General features: G+C 45.5%; 1 protein-coding gene across 19 annotated transcripts in view; it reads right to left on the bottom strand.

Annotated features, from left to right (window-relative positions):
* The window catches only part of dlg1b (discs large MAGUK scaffold protein 1b), a 74,641-nt gene that overhangs the window by 28,300 nt on the left and 29,485 nt on the right, over positions 1 to 16,856 (bottom strand). For 15 of the 19 annotated variants that reach the window (XM_079570105.1, XM_079570106.1, XM_079570108.1 and 12 more), the window contains exons 4-5: positions 10,163 to 10,318; positions 7,546 to 7,689 (exon numbers count right to left, since the gene is read on the bottom strand). In XM_079570105.1, the coding sequence (XP_079426231.1) occupies positions 7,546 to 7,689; positions 10,163 to 10,318 (300 nt within the window). Of the gene's footprint in view, positions 1 to 5,312; positions 5,454 to 7,545; positions 7,690 to 10,162; positions 10,319 to 14,937; positions 15,578 to 16,856 lie in introns of those variants that run through there. The other 4 variants (XM_079570100.1, XM_079570104.1, XM_079570102.1 and 1 more) reach the window with 4 other exon arrangements.

The raw sequence follows: 16,856 nt of genomic DNA, 5'->3' as shown, positions 1-16,856 counted from the left end.
TCTAAACTCGAGGACATTGTAGCACCAAAATGACAGAAGGATGAGGAAGCCCAGAAGTAAACTACGGACTAGGCCAGGACTGAAGCTGGGACACACTGGAGGTGTTTTAGACCCGATATCTAACCTGAGTGTTTCTTCCCAGAGATAATATATCACGGCGCTCCTCATGTGATGACTATTTGCTTTATCGGTAACGATCATGTTTGATATTCACGTGACTGGCCAGTTGAGGGGGCGCCCCTGACGTACTTTTGCCCCGTCTGTTCAGATGTGTAAAAGCAGTTGCATAATGTTACTTCCACACTTCAGTCACGCTCCAGCGCCTCATCATGATAAACTGTCCCAGACTTCCTATAGCAGTGGTTCTCAACTCGTGGGTCGCGGAACCATTTTTAGTGGGTCGCGACAATTTCCCAAAAAACAGGGAGTTAATGTTATTTCAGGTTCAGGTTGAGGAATTCTCTGGATTTGTTTTTTTTTTCAGGTTAAAAAGGCGCAGTATTTTATGATATGGAATCATTTGTTTTGGGGGTTTTAAACTCCCCCAGTGTGTCCCGGCCTGGAGGCATGTACCTGTCTGGGCACCCGCGGGACCCAGCGCAGCGGCGGCCACCCCCGGCGGAGGTTGCCCACTTTGGCCGTGCTCTTGGTGGGGCTCTTTTTCACCGAGTCGCGCAGGGTGAGGAAGCGGCCCCGGGCGCGGCTGGGCGCGGTGCACGCCGTGAGCGTGCGCAAAGAGGCGTGTGCATGGGGGGGCACGTGGGGGGGCTCGGGGCGGCCCTGTGCGGGAGGGAAGTCCAGGTCTAGGGTCCGGGGTCGGGGATAAGGGAGGGTGAGATCCGAGTGGGGCAGATAGGGACCCGCCATGTTGGGTCTCAGGACTTCATAACGGGGTTCTTAGAGCCAAGATTGTATCAGGTCTAAACCAGGACTAAACCAGGACTAAACCAGAAACTAAACCAGGACTAAACCAGGACTAAACCAGGACTAAACCAGGACTAAACCAGGACTAAACCAGGACTAAACCAGGACTAAACCAGGGATAAACCAAAACTAAACCAGGACTAAACCAGGACTAAACCAGGACTAAACTATGAATAAACCAGGACTAAACCAGGACTAAACTATGAATAAACCAGGACTAAACCAGGACTAAACTATGAATAAACCAGGTCTAAACCAGGACTAAACTATGAATAAACCAAAACTAAACCAGGACTAAACCAGGACTAAACTATGAATAAACCAAAACTAAACCAGGTCTAAACCAGGACTAAACCAGGACTAAACCAGGTCTAAACCAGGACTAAACTATGAATAAACCAAAACTAAACCAGGACTAAACCAGGACTAAACTAGGACTAAATTCGGTCAAACCAAGAATAAACTAGGATAACACCTAAACTAAACCAGGACTAGACCAGGACTAAACCAAAACTAAACCAGGACTAAACCAGGACTAAACCAGGACTAAACCAGGACTAAACTATGAATAAACCAAAACTAAACCAGGACTAAACCAGGACTAAACTAGGACTAAATTCGGTCAAACCAAGAATAAACCAGGATAACACCTAAACTAAACCAGGACTAGACCAGGATTAGGCAAAGGCAAAGCAAGAACTAAACTAAGACTAAACCAAGACTAAACCCAATTGAAAGAGAACTAAGGCGGGACTAAAAGAGTAGTAAACCCTGGACTGGGCTCATTTGAGTGGACAGTGAGTCCGGTCTGCGGGAGGTTTCCAATGTGCTGAGGAAAAGTCGTAATCCAAATGTCCAAGTGTCCAAGTGTCCAACAGTCCCAGAGGAACAGGTCCTGGTCCGTGCCTGATCCCGGCCAAGTCTGAGGGCACCAGCGTATCAGAGGGAGAGGGAGGACGGGGGGCGCTGAGGGGGGTCCGGCCGGCTGCTACAGGGGGAGGGGCATCGACAAACTGTGCACATCAATAATGCAGTGGCAGACTGTGACACAGAGCGAACCAGGAGTCGGGACAAACCCACAGAGCTTCCATCAACACATACAACTGGGGACGGGACATGTAGAGCGACGCCCTACAAGACAAGACGTGACACTTTTGGGATGATCAGAAGGCACTATAAACTTTGTGCCAGTTTATGTTTCACGTGAACAGGGCCAGCAAATACACTGGTGTGCATCACAACCAATTAGTCAAACCTAAGTGTCAAAACAATAGCTTTAGATAAAATGTTTTGAATATGTTACCATATTTATAACTTTATCATTTCCTACTTACCTGGAACACAGCATTAGCTAAAAATGACTTTTTAAATAAATAAATAAAAAGAGCGATGAGACAACTCTGTTAGCTGCTGGTCACTACTGGTCAATACATTAACTCACTGTGGTCTCTAGATGTTTTCAGGAGAACAATATCTCCAATATTATACTTTTTAAGATCAGAAGTAGTTTATAATCATAGAATGTAGCTCATCTGTGCCGTTTCTTATGTTGATCTCTGACCTCATGGGGCATCGTCAGCAATTACTTATCTATTAGCAGCAAGCTACAATACAAAGAGACTGATCTGGTCATTTAGAGAGGGGTGTTATTAATATTAGCCAAGGACGGTGTAAAAAGTAGAGCAAAGAGACGAGAAAGAACTCCCGATGGGGGCCCAGTCAAATGACAAAGCTACCAAAAACAAAAATAGAAGAGCATCAAGCGATCCAACAACCTCCTGCCTGAACGTCGGGTGACGCTCATTTTCGAGCTAAACTAGTGGTAAGACTGCGCTGCCGCCTCGGGTGCAAGAGGAGCAGAAAAGAGACGGACCTTGTGATGTACGTGTTATATTTATTGAATCCTTTTGTGATCGGGGCGAGTTAGCCTGGTGCCCAAAGACTTGAAAAGGTGGGATCAGCGCCTGAGCTACAGGTAAATCCCTCTAACTCACGGTGGTTAGTTGCCAGATGAGACCCTCCACTTTTACTACTGTACTCTAGGTAATGTTAGGCTATGATGTAACCAATGCACAACTATTATACTTTTAATGCCACTAATGCAAAAAAAGAAAAAGAAATCGGTGCATATTCATTTCTTCAACATTAGTAAACATTATGTCAAATCAATGAATGGAGGAAATTTCCAAAGCAAAAGGAAACAAGTTAATAATTGTTACAATTTCAGCCAAGTCTGCAGATGAAAGTGTTCTGGACCATCATTTCTTATGCAGCAAAATTAGTCGAGCAATGTGGTTATTTTCCAAGAGATTTCAATTCAATGCCAGTTTGAATCCAATTCAATGCTTTTTAATGACCTTTTTAAAGGCTTTAATTTTGGTCAAAGTAATTGAATGACTTTTAATGCTTTTTAATGCCCCACAGAAACCCTGATTTATAACATTTGATCTCGAACTCTAAGGTATAGCCCTCCTCACTGGACTGGTGTATATCCATCCTGCTGCTAAAAGGAGGAGAAAAACAAAACAAAAACAGCCCAGTCCAGATGACTGCTAAACCGCCCGTGTAATCCCAGAATAGATTTTGGACGACACGATCCAGCGTGACTTTACGACGCGCAGACCGCTCCGGGCCGGCGGTATGTTTTGCTGCATGTGTACGTTCAGATCGGCGGCGTTAGCCTGTGGCAGATCCGCGCAGAGCCGGCTGTTGCTAGGCAACCGCAGACAGGCATGCTACTGCAGGGCTCCCACATCTGCCCAGTTTATGTACCGCATCACGTTTCACTACGAACTCCCCGCACACATGCACTGTCCTCAGCGCAAGGTTACGGGCTCAACCCTGACAGTGTGTCCTCCGGCAAGGCACTTTGTGCTCGGGAAATCCGGAACACCATCGTGGGATTTCAAGAAGACATATCAAGACATATCAAGATCCACTCTTTTTTTTTTTTAAGCTTTTAACTGTGTTATGACGTTGCTCAATGTCAAAGAAGATCTGGTGTAGCTTTTTACTTTTTATTCTGTTGACTTTGGCCGTTTCCTATGGTGTTGCAAGCCTGGGTCATTCCCTCTTCTGCCACGTGTCCACGGCTAAGTTTGTGAGCCTCAGTTAAGCACGATATGTTCATTTACAGTGTGTGCTTTCAAGAGCTTTGACTGCAGTTCAGAACATGTTGAGGTGTTCCCTACAGCAGCGTTTTCCACAATAAATCCTCATGGAGACAGATCGTTTGGGAAGAGATTATGCATCGAATGACACGGATATGCACAGTTTGAAATGGTTTGTCCAATGCACCAACACATTTGTGTGCTACTCCAGGAAATGCATCCAATCTTCAGAGAGTTGGTAAATATCTGGCTTAGTGGACGTACACATAATGATGTCCATGCTACGAAAAGACAGACGGGGCTGGTGGGGATTTAAAATTCACCTGGAGCACCCCCTGCAGGCAGCAGTGAGAATGACGGTGAAAGCAAGCATGGACTTTACGTGAACAACACATGAGCAAAACACTGACGAGTCCATCGATTCCATGTTAAAAAGAACATCCAGGTCATTAGAGATTGGAGCAGATTCAGCAGTAGAAGAAGAAGAAGAAGCAACCAAAGCGCCAAAATTGCACCAAACTGTGTGAACGTAGTGAAATACTAGTGTTTTTACACTAGGGGCCGCTTTCAGTCATTTCTATTCTCTACGTTTCCTACGGGCTTTTCAATAAATCTCTGCATCTTGACTTAACTTGATGAAAACAGGACTTAAAAGTGCATAAGACTCAATTTTTGCAACAACAAAGTCCTGATTTTGCCAAAACTTTTACCCAGCCTTTCATTAGTTGTGTGTTGAGTGAGTATTGTCTGGAACTTTCCCTCCATTAATGTCACTAACTTAACTTTTCCTCATCCTGTGATCCATCACAATCACCAAAAGACTCAAACCCGTCACATGCTCTTTAACCAAACGAGTATTTCAAAAAGTGTCAAGCACATATTTCAATCTTTGCATTCTGCTTACAATTCCGAACGCTGAATTTCCAGACTGACGAGCCCCCTCCGGATCGCAGTGGGAGCAGGACGCGGGTTTTGTCGGCGCCACCGAGCGTCCCCCCCATGTGCGCGCCGAGAAGCGGCCGCCGCGCTCCGACACCCAGCGCATGACACAAACTCCGCGTCTGTGGGGGTGACAGACGTGATGGTTTTGGAGTTGACGGGCAGCAGACGGAGCGGGATGCGGGCGTGATGGCACCGGAGAAGCAGCCATGTGGCGGCGGCGGTGTGTGTGTGTGTGTGTGTGTGTGTGTGTGGGGAGGTGAGGGTAGGCGGGGGGGGGGAATCTGTCGGGAATGACGCGAGAAGAGAGAGACCGGTCTATGAGAGGGGAGACCTTACCAGAAGGCGTCTGTGGAGCCTCTTGGTTCTCCTCAGGGTGCCCATGATGCGGCGGCCCACCTTTTTAGCGTACCACACCGAGTTGAGCATGCTGCGTGTGGCTGCGAGGAGGGCTGCAGCAGCACTGACGCGGGGGAAGGAGGGAGGGGAGGGGAAGGAGGGGAGACGAGCCCCCCCCCCTTTCACATCCACCCCCCCCCCCTTTCCCTCCGACACAACAACAAGCAATCCGAGCGCTTTACGGGCGGCGGGGAGACGGGGTGGTGCGTTCAGGGGCGGTGGGGAGAGACGGCGCTGCACCGGTGGAACATCTGGAGGCGGCGGCGGACGCAGTCTGTCCGCGGCGCGTTTAGAGACAGTGGCAGACAGGAGACGGTAAATTCTCCAAGTGCTGCGTTCAGAGGCAGTAGGAGATTCCAGTGTTTACAACCAGCAGAGAAAAACAGTGCTGCATTAAGAAGCAGTGGGCAACAACAGGTTCTCAAAGTGGTGCGTTCAGAGAAAGTAGGGGAAGCGGCCGTCTACTTGTGGTGCATTAAGAGGCAGAGAGTAGACAGAGTGGCTTTACTTTAGCTGCCTCCATTATTGTGTGTATTAGAGGGTTTTCCTCCATAGGACCGCCCTCTACTACAGAGTGCCACATGTAGAGGAAACACTACAAGTGCAGATATGCTTGTGTGACACTATGAGACAGAAGTCAGTCCATCCTAAAGAGAAGACCAGCTACAGAGTAACGTAGTTTACACCGTCCAGTGTCAGGAAGCGTGCACATGTACATGTGTACATGGGGGAAACTATGGGTACAGAAACCCCGTATCCTAACCACTGTAAACAACTTCAACAGGTGGGTGTGGTCAGTTTTGTTTCCCTCCTTGTGGGAAGACCACTCTGGATTGGGTACAGGGTCACATTATGACCACAAGAGCTAAGAAGAAGCTTCTGTGAATAGAACCGAAAAGTCCTCAACTCAATGTGACCCAGTCCAGACGACGGTTAAGTTTCACTAAAACTATAAGTACGGAGTGAAGTGCGGGAAACGACGCAAACATGGCCGCCTTTTTGGGTCGTTGGAGTATGTAAATGCAACACTACCGTAAGAGGAGCCACATTTACAGTTTACACATCTGCCTCGAAATTCTATTTTTTTTTTTTGCTTTAAACATAAAAGGAATTGTTAATCAAACGTTTAGCGTCTCTTTTTATCATAAAAATACTTTTCTAACGATAACTGTCTGCAGCCTATTATCATTGTGGCATCTGTATGTTCAGTGAACCAAAGCAATGCTAATATTTTTAACAATACCACAAAAACAAGAGACACGACTGGTCCACAAACCTGTGCTGGCTGCATTAGGGAGCGATCAGGAGGTTTCTCGGATTTCACTTGAGACTTGTATGCTTTAGTCTCAATAGTTGTCCTTTACCCTTGGCTAGATAGTTTCATATCTTGAATATATCCCCTTTTGCCTCGATCTGGAGGATATCGCGCAGGTATTGCTCCAGTCAGAGAGTCACTAACATGAGCCACTCCAGCATCGGCATCAGGAAGTTTGTCGGGCCTAGAAACAGTAACTAAGGGAAGTGCTCATTGGTGCACGTTGAAATGAATGATTTTAATACAGCGCTGATATGGTCAAATCCCGACAGGGCTGTAATAAATAATAACTAATAAAAATAATAATAATAATAACACTGTAGTCATTATTCATTCACTTCAAACTTGGTGGTAGTAAGCTACTATAGTAGCCACAGCTGCCTTGGGGCAGACTGACCATTTACCACGTGGCTATAATGTCTTCTTTATATCCTGATCTCATGTGGAATTCTTTCCTTTTTTATTTGGGCTGCCCCCTTGTGGCTGGTGTGAGAATTCCGCTTATTTCTTCAAAAATTCATGACTACACAGAGGACTGGGCATCCTCAGGAATGTATGCTCTATAAGTTGCAGGCTGGATTATATGTTGTGTTTGACACATGTATTACAACCTTCACAAACACGCCTGGTTCCGTGTGTAATGGAAAGGCCAGAGAGACCACGCTCAGCAAAGACCGTGTCCGAACCAAGGGAGACAATTACAACAAAGTACATGATCATTTTAGTCACAGTAGCTGATGTGTAGAGAGACCTACAAATAAAACAGCATGCAGTGGCTCTCATTGTTTATTCCATAGCACTTGAGAGCACCAAAAGCGCCCCTGCTGACCGAGGAGAGGCGGGGGAGGTGGGGTTTACCTGTATGGGGGGGTATGGGTTGGAGGAGCAGGAGGGCAGGGGGCTGTCGTCTGGCTGGGGGGACAGGGTGGAGGTGGGGGAGGGAGGGTCAGCCGCCCCCGACGCCGCACCCTCCTCATACGAGACGTCCAGAGCCGAGACCACCTACAGCAGAGCACACCCAGAAAGCTTCAGCGCCCGGCTTCCACGGGGAGTCCCGGGATAACACACAGAGCTACAGACGGCCCAACATGCACGGGTCGGGCGCAGAATGACATGAGCCGAGAGTCATGAGAGCACATGCAGATGGCCTTATACAGAACATTACACAACACACTGGTTTAGTTGGAACAGCCATGCAAAGTGTTAAGGTGAGGCACACAGGAACATGCGCCTTCACCTGGACACAGTCTACACAGGAAGCGGCCCATAGGATTTACAACGAGTTTTGCAGAAGCGGCAACAGCCGGCTCCCTGCCCAGACCGATACAGAGGGGATCATTCTGGATGGACCACAAGAGTGTGTCTGGGAGTCCAGCTCTTTCCTAAAGCCGAAAACATAACTGGAGCGCTGCCTACAATGGATCAAACAATGTGGAAGGCCTATGCCCAGCTAATTGTCTAAAATAAACAAACATATGCTCTAAGGTAAGGCTAGGCTAACACCTTAGCTAACAGTCACAGAACATTACACACACTGGAGCTGTTTGGCGTAACTTTAACTGTGCTGGTGAACGTTTACAAGCCTCAGTCTAAAGTCTAACAATGGTTAGACATCCGGCTCTACAGTCTACGTTTTTTTGCTTTAAACATAAAAGGAATTGTTGATCAAACGTTTAGCTGTCTCTTTTTAGATCTTAAAAATACTGTGCATTTTGTCAAGGTTCTAGCGATAACTGTCTGCAGCCCATTATTGTGGCACCTGTATGTTTAGCTAGCATTAGCTCACTTTAGCGAACTGAAGCAATGCTAATATTTTTAACAATACTACAAAAATAAGAGACTGCTTACACGGCAGTGCAAGACACGACTGAACCCCGGGAATTCTTACATTAAATTAAGTATTTCTCCCAGCGACTGAAATATTTCATCATAAGGTTAGTCAAAGTATTTTTTTGCTGACTAAAATTAGACTAAAACTAAATCAAAAATTGTTTAAGAGACTAAAACGGACTAAAATGATCAGATTTTGTCGACTAAAATCTGACTAAATAAAAATAAAAAGAAGAGAAAATCATCCAAACTTCCAATGACAGTCTGAAAGAGCCTCATGTCATTTAAATCCACAGCTGAGCTTTGTTCATGTGGGAGCAGCTCCATGAGGCAGAGGACCACGATTAAATATGATAAGAATAAAGATTATAAATGCAAAGTTGACGAAACTGATCGCAGATTTAGTCTAAAACCAGACTAAAATTGAAGAGAATTATTTGACTCCATCTATATCTATATCTATATATATCTATCTATATATATATATATATATATATATATATATATCTATATAGAGTCTTGACTAAAATCAAAAGACATTTCACGTCAAAAGATTAAGACTAAAACTAAATTAGAATATGTTGTCAAAATGAACACTTAATTCCACAAAAACAGCAGAGGGAGTTTTACACCCTCAACATTGTGGATGATTAACTTTGTTACAAACAAACGATGCTCGTCTAAACTCACCTGTGGCAAGTAACAGGTGTGGACAATGCTTAAAATTAAATAAAAATCACACCTGTAATTAGACAAAAAGGAGAGAAGTTGACTCACTCTTTGCATTGTGCTGTACAGAGTCTGACCTACAGTGCTGCCCTCTGCTGGCCTGGCAGACTTCAAAAAAACGTTTAATCCTTCTGGATTAAACGTAAAATTGGCCCAACATAACGGACAACCAAGACATCGCCTCGCTACTCTGGAGTTCAAACTCAACATCGTCACCGACGAGTCCAAACAACTGTTGACACCTACTCCTCTCCCGAAGCGGACAGACCCTTAAATCAAGTGTTCTCTGGCGCAGACTCACCAAATATTCCAAGTATAAGCAGAGGAGTCCAAAAGCATGATGTCAGATGTTAATATTCTCCATGTTGTTAGAAGATGCATGCGTTTCAATACAAGCATCATGTCAGTATGTTAGTGCTGTTGTGATAAAGCACAGGCTCTGGGCCAGGACAGGACTGAGACGGGATCGATGGACAAAAACAACGGCAGCCATGATGGTCAGCACGCCAAAGGTTCACTTAACATTTCAATCAACATATATCACACATATCCTGTAAAGTCACAGTGTGGTAGATGCATGGGATGGGATAGTTTAAAGTGACAGTCTGGAAGATTCCTTTTTTTTCTAGCATTTTTATTTGTAACTTTTGACATACATTTTTTTTCTTCATTTATGTCCATAATGTTCAGCAAAAGTTTCAAATTGATATCCCAAATTTTTTTTTTACCCATTGGCCTGCAGTGTGGCCGTAACATCCCTTTTATCTAACAGATCTCTGTTATGTTTAGTTAACGGCCAAAGCAGGGCAAACACTGTGGAGCTGCTCAAACATACAGAGTAAGATTGTTGCGAGGGTTTTTTAGTGACCGTCCCATCCCTTGCATCCAGCCCAAGCGACGGTATGACAAGCAGTACCTTGATAGGGGAGATGTGAGCGTGGGACACATATCCGTGCACCGTCTCCACTTGGGACAGGCTCTTCTGGGACACCTGCACCAGCTCGGGACTGTCCTCCGAGAGCGGCGGGGAGCTCTGGTCCTGCGCCGTGTCCTCGTCCTGCTGACCGTACTTCTGCAGAGACAAGGAGAGAGGCGGCGCGTGAGCACGTCAGGAGGGTCAGTGACGGGGCCGTGAAGGGGTGGTGGACATGGACGTCTCAAACCTCACACTCATCCAAAAAGAACAAAGAAAACAAAACATGTGTTGCCACTGGAGACGTCTCTGAACAGTGCACACGATCTGGACAGTCCACAGGGAAAAACAACAGAGCGGAGTGCTGGTTACTGCTGTTATTATTTTCTTTTCATTTTATTCTATTTGATCAATATATACTCATTTATTTATTTACACTACCGCACCGTGCATGATGTTGAAGTAACTTGCAATATGCGATACCCCTGTGCAATAACGATATCATTGCGATGTTTCACTAAACCATTTCAACGCAATATTTTCCATTCTAATTAAAAGGATAATTCAGGATTTTTGACATAGTTATCCAGAGTGTTGCTGATTTCTGGAGATATTTTTTTTTAAATTCAAACAGTTGTTATATTTGAAGTTACGTGGCGCTAGGCTTGTGCTAGGCTAGCGCATTTCTACGGTATCAGCTAGCCTGCATTAAAAACAGTCTGACCCGCTCCACAGAGCACCTGAGGCAAATACCATATAGATATACAGTAGCTGATACCATTGAAATGCGCTAGCCTTGCATTAGCCTAGCGCCACGAAACTCTTCAAATATAAGAACTGCATGAATTACAAAAAAAAATATCTCCAGAAATCAGCAACACTCTGGATAACTAGGAAATGAGGCCCTATGTCAAAAATCCTGAAATATCCCTTTAAACACAGATCGTAAGTACCTAGTTTTTCAGCAAACTTCTGTTAAACGCCTCATTTGTACCGAGTGCGCTACGTCCATGTTCCGAAGTCTGCCATGACAATAAGAAATGAAATTCATCTGGCGGTTTAGACGTGTCCGTCATGTGTCCGTCACGCGTCTTCATCTCTACGGGAACACGCAGCGATTCCATTTTTGGCGAATGTCTGAGCGTCATCAATGGCTTTATTCTACAGTGCAGTAGCTTGTTTAGCCATGTGCCCGACAAAAGGGAAAAACACCAGATAATTGTCTTGTTTAACATTTTTAACAAGGTGGAACTGCTTTTCCGTGTTTCAGTGGGGCGATAATCAGTGTAACACCAACTCCTGGAAACAAACAAACTTGACTTTATCAGTGTGTATCTGACCTTTCAGTGACAGTGACTGTATGGGCGCCTTTGCACTCCATCAGAGTGCCCTCTGGGACGCTCTCGGGTCCATTGCTTTTTAGGGTTTCTGGTAGGTTTTCTGGATGGAATGTATGCGTAACCATGGAGACAGATCCCTCAGCAGTGAAAACCCATAGAAATCACGGAAATGCCCGATTTGAAATGAAACGTTCAATCCCCATACAAATGAATAGGGAAGCCAGGCGCAATGCTAACGTACGGGGACGTAAGCTTTGTCTTTTTTATGCCATTTATTTCTTTTCTGTGGTTTCTTTATCATTAACATTTTACAAGATGATGTTTAGTGGCAATCAGAGGTTTATCCAACCTACAATTATGAGTTAGCATGAATTAGAGTTAGCATTTAGCTCATAGGACACTTTTAGACGAGAATTTGTACCTAAAGTAAAATCTCAAAAGGTCTGTGCATTCATTAATGATTTCTAACCAGGATTTGACCTAAATGTGGCTGAAAAATAGCTGAAAACATCTCGTTCATAATTTGCTATGCTAACGGCTATAGGAAAAATACATTGAGAAGTCTCCCGGACTGCGTATGCTAGGATCGAACGGTGCCACTTTTTATTTCTATGTGAAAACCCACCAGAAACCCTGAACAACAGAGCGTCCTAGAGACCACCGTGATGGAAAGCAAAGGTGCCATGCTAACCGCCCACACAGCCGCGCTCTTTTGTTAAAAAAGCAGCTTAAAAACTTTCCTCAATGAGAGAGAATGACCTACATGTCTGTGAGAAGCTAAACAAACTCCTTTTGCTCACTGGAAATGATGGAAAATGATTGTATAAAGCTAGAGGATGAATAGTTCATTAAATAAAGAGTCATTGATGTCCCCGAAGTAAACATGTCCATCAAATCAGATTTTACAGCTCTGAAGTTGATTTATTCACAACAACAAACACCTTTTCTATCAGAGCCGGACCATCCGCTTTGCCTCGATACAGTTGGCATAGCGTTAAAATCCAGAATTTTCCACGGTGAGCAGATCGGAATAAAAGGCGTAAGCCTCTGACAGCTCGGCGCTGAGCTCCTGGGACTGGAGAGCGGCGGTGTGGGAGGATGCTTCGCTCCGTCTGAAGCTGCCTCCTGCTGCTATAAATAGAAGGGGAGCGTGAGGAGATCCAGCACACGCTCAGAGGACGCGGAGGACGCATGAATCAACGGACGCTCAGGCCACGCCACTGACCGGGGCTCCATGACCGTCACGGGCTCTCCCATGGGCAGGTCTGGGGGAGGACTGGAGATGTGCGGGGGTAAAACCAGTCCAAGTGAAAGCACTTATCTTTGTTTTAATCAGAGTAAGCCTGTCACGAGCAACAAAATCTGAAGTTTGACATATTGAGGCAAGAAACTATCTGTGTTCGAAAAGTACTTCCTAAAATATCCCACAATGGAACACGAAATACAATGAGACACAACTTACTTTGGCTGAAAAAGTAAAATAAATGTATTTTACGATAAATACTGAGCCCAAAATGTTACTGTTTATCTGTCATTGAACGATAAGTGGATATAGTCATCGTGACAGCCCTAGATTTAAAGGCTCATTTAACACAAGGGGATTCATTCACTGTTTATTCCCATTCATTCCAATAACATTGCTGTTAATCCCCTTGGAAATGTTCTAACAGTGAAAACACTGCTAGCGTACAAGTCTCTTCATGGTCGGGCAAAGTACATAGCTAACATGTTAAGCCATATGAACCACCTTGAGAACCTCAGGGAGGGGTCTCCCAGAGTCACGACTAAACACGGTGAGGCTGTGTTTCAGCTTCATGCAGTGAAAGTCTGGAGCCTCTGAGGACGCGAGACAGGCCTCAACCCTGACTATGTTTAAGTCCAGGCTGAAAACATGCTTATTTACGTATTTTAACTAATAATACAGTACATATATGCAGATACTGGCATCTGAAGGCCGTCCCAGTTCTATTGTATTACTTTATTACTTTGTAGGGCTGAGCCACACATAGCTACTTAATAAGCGTAAACAAAAGGATGTAGCACAGCTGATTCTCCCAGAGTCTGACTCTAAAGGCGACATGTTTGCACTGCAAAGGTCATTCTCTCCTTACAATAATAAGCATAGCGTCCTCATTGACAGTATTCATAAGCTGCTGTGGACGTTAGCACAAGCCGCATTGGCATTAGCCAGTGTGTTGCGATGATCCTTTTTATTCAAATCAAACCAAGGTTAAGGCTGTACTACAGCGATGGTTTGGCCATACAGTACAGGTTGTATAATTGTACTTTGCGATGCTTTTAGACCGTGATTGTCCTGTACTGCAGATATTTCTACAGTTCTGGCTCATTTACACTGATAGACTGATGTTTATTCCAACCTCTGACTCTCTCTCGTGTTTGCACAGCTCGCCCCTGCAGTGACCTCGCACACATTTCGGAAGTGAGGAATTGAGCAAGAAATACAGCGTGCACGCCACCAAAGAGTCCGACTGGAAACCACCCCCAGAGCAGGAGCAGAAACAGCCCCTCTAAAGACGGCCCCAGTTCTCTCCCGTCTGAAAGCCATCAGCAAATCTCAAAGGCAGCCATTACTTATGTAATGTGTCCTCTCCTTCTTTAAACGCTGCCCACACTGTAGTTTAGAGCTCTACAAACATGTCCTCTGAGTAGCTTATTCCAGTCCTCTCTCCCATGTTAACAGTTCTGGATGAGGGCAAAGCAAGAAGAGGAAAAACAAAACAAAACGGCAACATTTGAGAAAGGTCTTGAATTTAGAAATAAATATGTTTGCCATATTCTGCTAAACCATTTCACAACAGTATGTTCCATAAAATGTGCCCTACGGATCAGAAATATTACGTCAAAACATGACTTTGAACCAAAACAAGGTAAAATGGAACGGAAACGGAAAAATCATGACTGAAAACAAACTTTAATTCTGGAATACAGGGCCAGTCGCTTTGCAAAATCGAATTTAGTTGGTGACGGTGGTATTTTGAAAATGTAGAGAGCCAACACAGGTATGGGTTCAGGATCAGATGTTTGGAATTCATACCAGATATATAAATATACTTCCAATGTCAGTTGTAAAGAGCCTCATGTGTGCTTTGAATGTGTGGGAGAAGCTCTATGAAGCTGTGCCTCTTGATTAAATGTGATTATATTCAATAAAAGAACACGGGTCCACCACAAAGCCCTGTGCAAAGCCTGGACATGTACTGTTTGGAGATGGTCAAACCAAAGACCAAAGAACCAAGGGTCAAGAGAGCCATGAACACGCCACCCTCTGCTGCCCACACAGACGTGGTCTACAGGACGGCTGGGGAAGCGATGCGACGAGTGGGGTCAGTTTCTAACCCTGACCTTACCCACGGTGCCTCCTACACCGTCCAGAAGGGACAAAGTTCGCCCCCGCGCCGCGTGCCCCGGGACACCCACCTTACATCCGAACATGAGCGAGATGGTGCTGTTGGTGCAGGCCAGTTTGCAGTGACAGAGCAGTGGGCACATGCATGTGAGCGGCCGCGCGCCGGACTGGGGCTGCTGCTGCGCCTCCGACTCCCGGTGGGGGCTCCTTTTGGGGGGGTTGCTTTTGGACGAGCGCCTCTTCCCCCCGGCCGCCCCCCCATCTCTGCCTCCTCCTCTGCCGCCTCTCAACATCCGCCCTCATTCCCGAAGCCGCTCCATCCAGGACGTCAGCTCGCGGCCCGCCACAAGTCCTCGCTCCGACCGCCCCCCTCGGGAAGCAGCCCGCTGGTCAGTCGTGCACCGTCTTCTGCTCGCGGAAACCTCCTTCTTACTCCTCTGCGTGTATTTATAGACTTCGCCCCTGCCTCCCTCCCCCCCCAAAAAAATGAGCTCCGCCTCGCCTTGAAAGCTCTTCCGGTTTGTTTTTTTCCCGGTCTGGTTAACTGAGAGGCTGTGGTGACGCGTGCGTGGGAGCGGGGGCGCGTGGGTGGGTGGGTGCGCTGGCTGGCCCCCCGGGAGGACACGGCAGGGAGGAGGGGGGAGAAGGGAGTAGGAGGGCCGGGAGCTTTGTCATCCACAAGAGCAGCTGATGAAGTGAACAGTCTTGGGATGACAGATTACTGTCAGTTCAAAAATACAGATGGCGTGAGGAGGCGCTGACAAACTTCAGAAAAAAACAATCACCGCACTGGACCGTTTTCCAGCCTTTTGAGAATGAAACAGATTAACTGCTAAGCTCTTCGGAAGATGGTGGAAGACTGTTGTGGAGCGGAGGGAGCTGCGCAGGAGGAAGAAGGAGGAGGATGTGGAGCTGAACAGTGCAGGACGCCACGCTCTGCAACAGGGTCAAACCCAGGAGGCTGCACTGTGGGGGGTGCTTTGGTTTCCTCCAGGTGCGGCTCAGGACTAACACTTGAACATTATTCTGTTGTACGTTTGCACAATGATAAATAAAGCACTTATTTTGCAGAACTAGTGTCAAGCCAGGGGTTCGCAAACTTTTCAGGCCGTGACCCCCAAAATCACTCAACCAACAACTTGGGACCCTCCTCTGTAAAATGTAATTAGCTTTTAAAATAATAATTTAGAATCTGGCTTAATGATGTCAGTTTGGCTTCTGTATTCTGATATTTGGCTTAATTTCCCTCAAAGATTTCATTTTAGATCTAAAACACATCAAATGAAATGTCAGAAATGTAAAACATCGTCTCAAAATCATTTTGCAGTCAAAATACACTGCTCAACCAAGACAAAACGGTGTCCTTTACCTGGATGTAACCAACGGTTCTGATCGTGCTGCAGTTGGTCGGGTCCATTTTTGGCCACCCCATGAGCCCAAAGAATGAGCCCCTGAACGACCAGGTTATTCATCGATGCATTTCTTCTTCACTGACGGCACAGGCTTATTCCCAGATGACGCCAGGACTGATGGCGCTCAGTAGACCGGGGATCTTTCATCATCCATTCAAGATCTTGGTCCAATATCAATGCAACACTTAGGACTGTCACAATAATCACGATAACGACCTATCGTTCAATAAATAACAGATTAACAATACTGTTTTGAGCTTAATATTTATCGTCTGTACGTTTATTAGCATTTTTCTTCTGGAGTTACACTATATTTCATGTTTATTGTTGCTGATGTGGTATTTTGGAATATAATTACACACTTTTGGGATATGCTTCAGAGTTGAAAGTATCTTTGAAGTCAATAATATTCTTTATCGCAATTATTCTTGCCTCAGCATATCGAACTTCAAAATTTGCCATCATTACAGGCTTAGAAACACTGGATCTTTGGACATTGCAGAAGGTTATTGAAACAGTAGCACATTTATCTTTGGCTGAAGATTAAGCAGTTAAGGTATTTAATTTGATTTGGTCTG

The sequence above is a fragment of the Gobius niger genome, assembly GCF_951799975.1.
Source record: "Gobius niger genome assembly, chromosome: 13".
Lineage (NCBI taxonomy): Eukaryota > Metazoa > Chordata > Actinopteri > Gobiiformes > Gobiidae > Gobius > Gobius niger.
The sequence above is the reverse complement of the archived record's forward strand: the minus strand, read 5'-3'. Positions and strand labels throughout refer to the sequence as shown.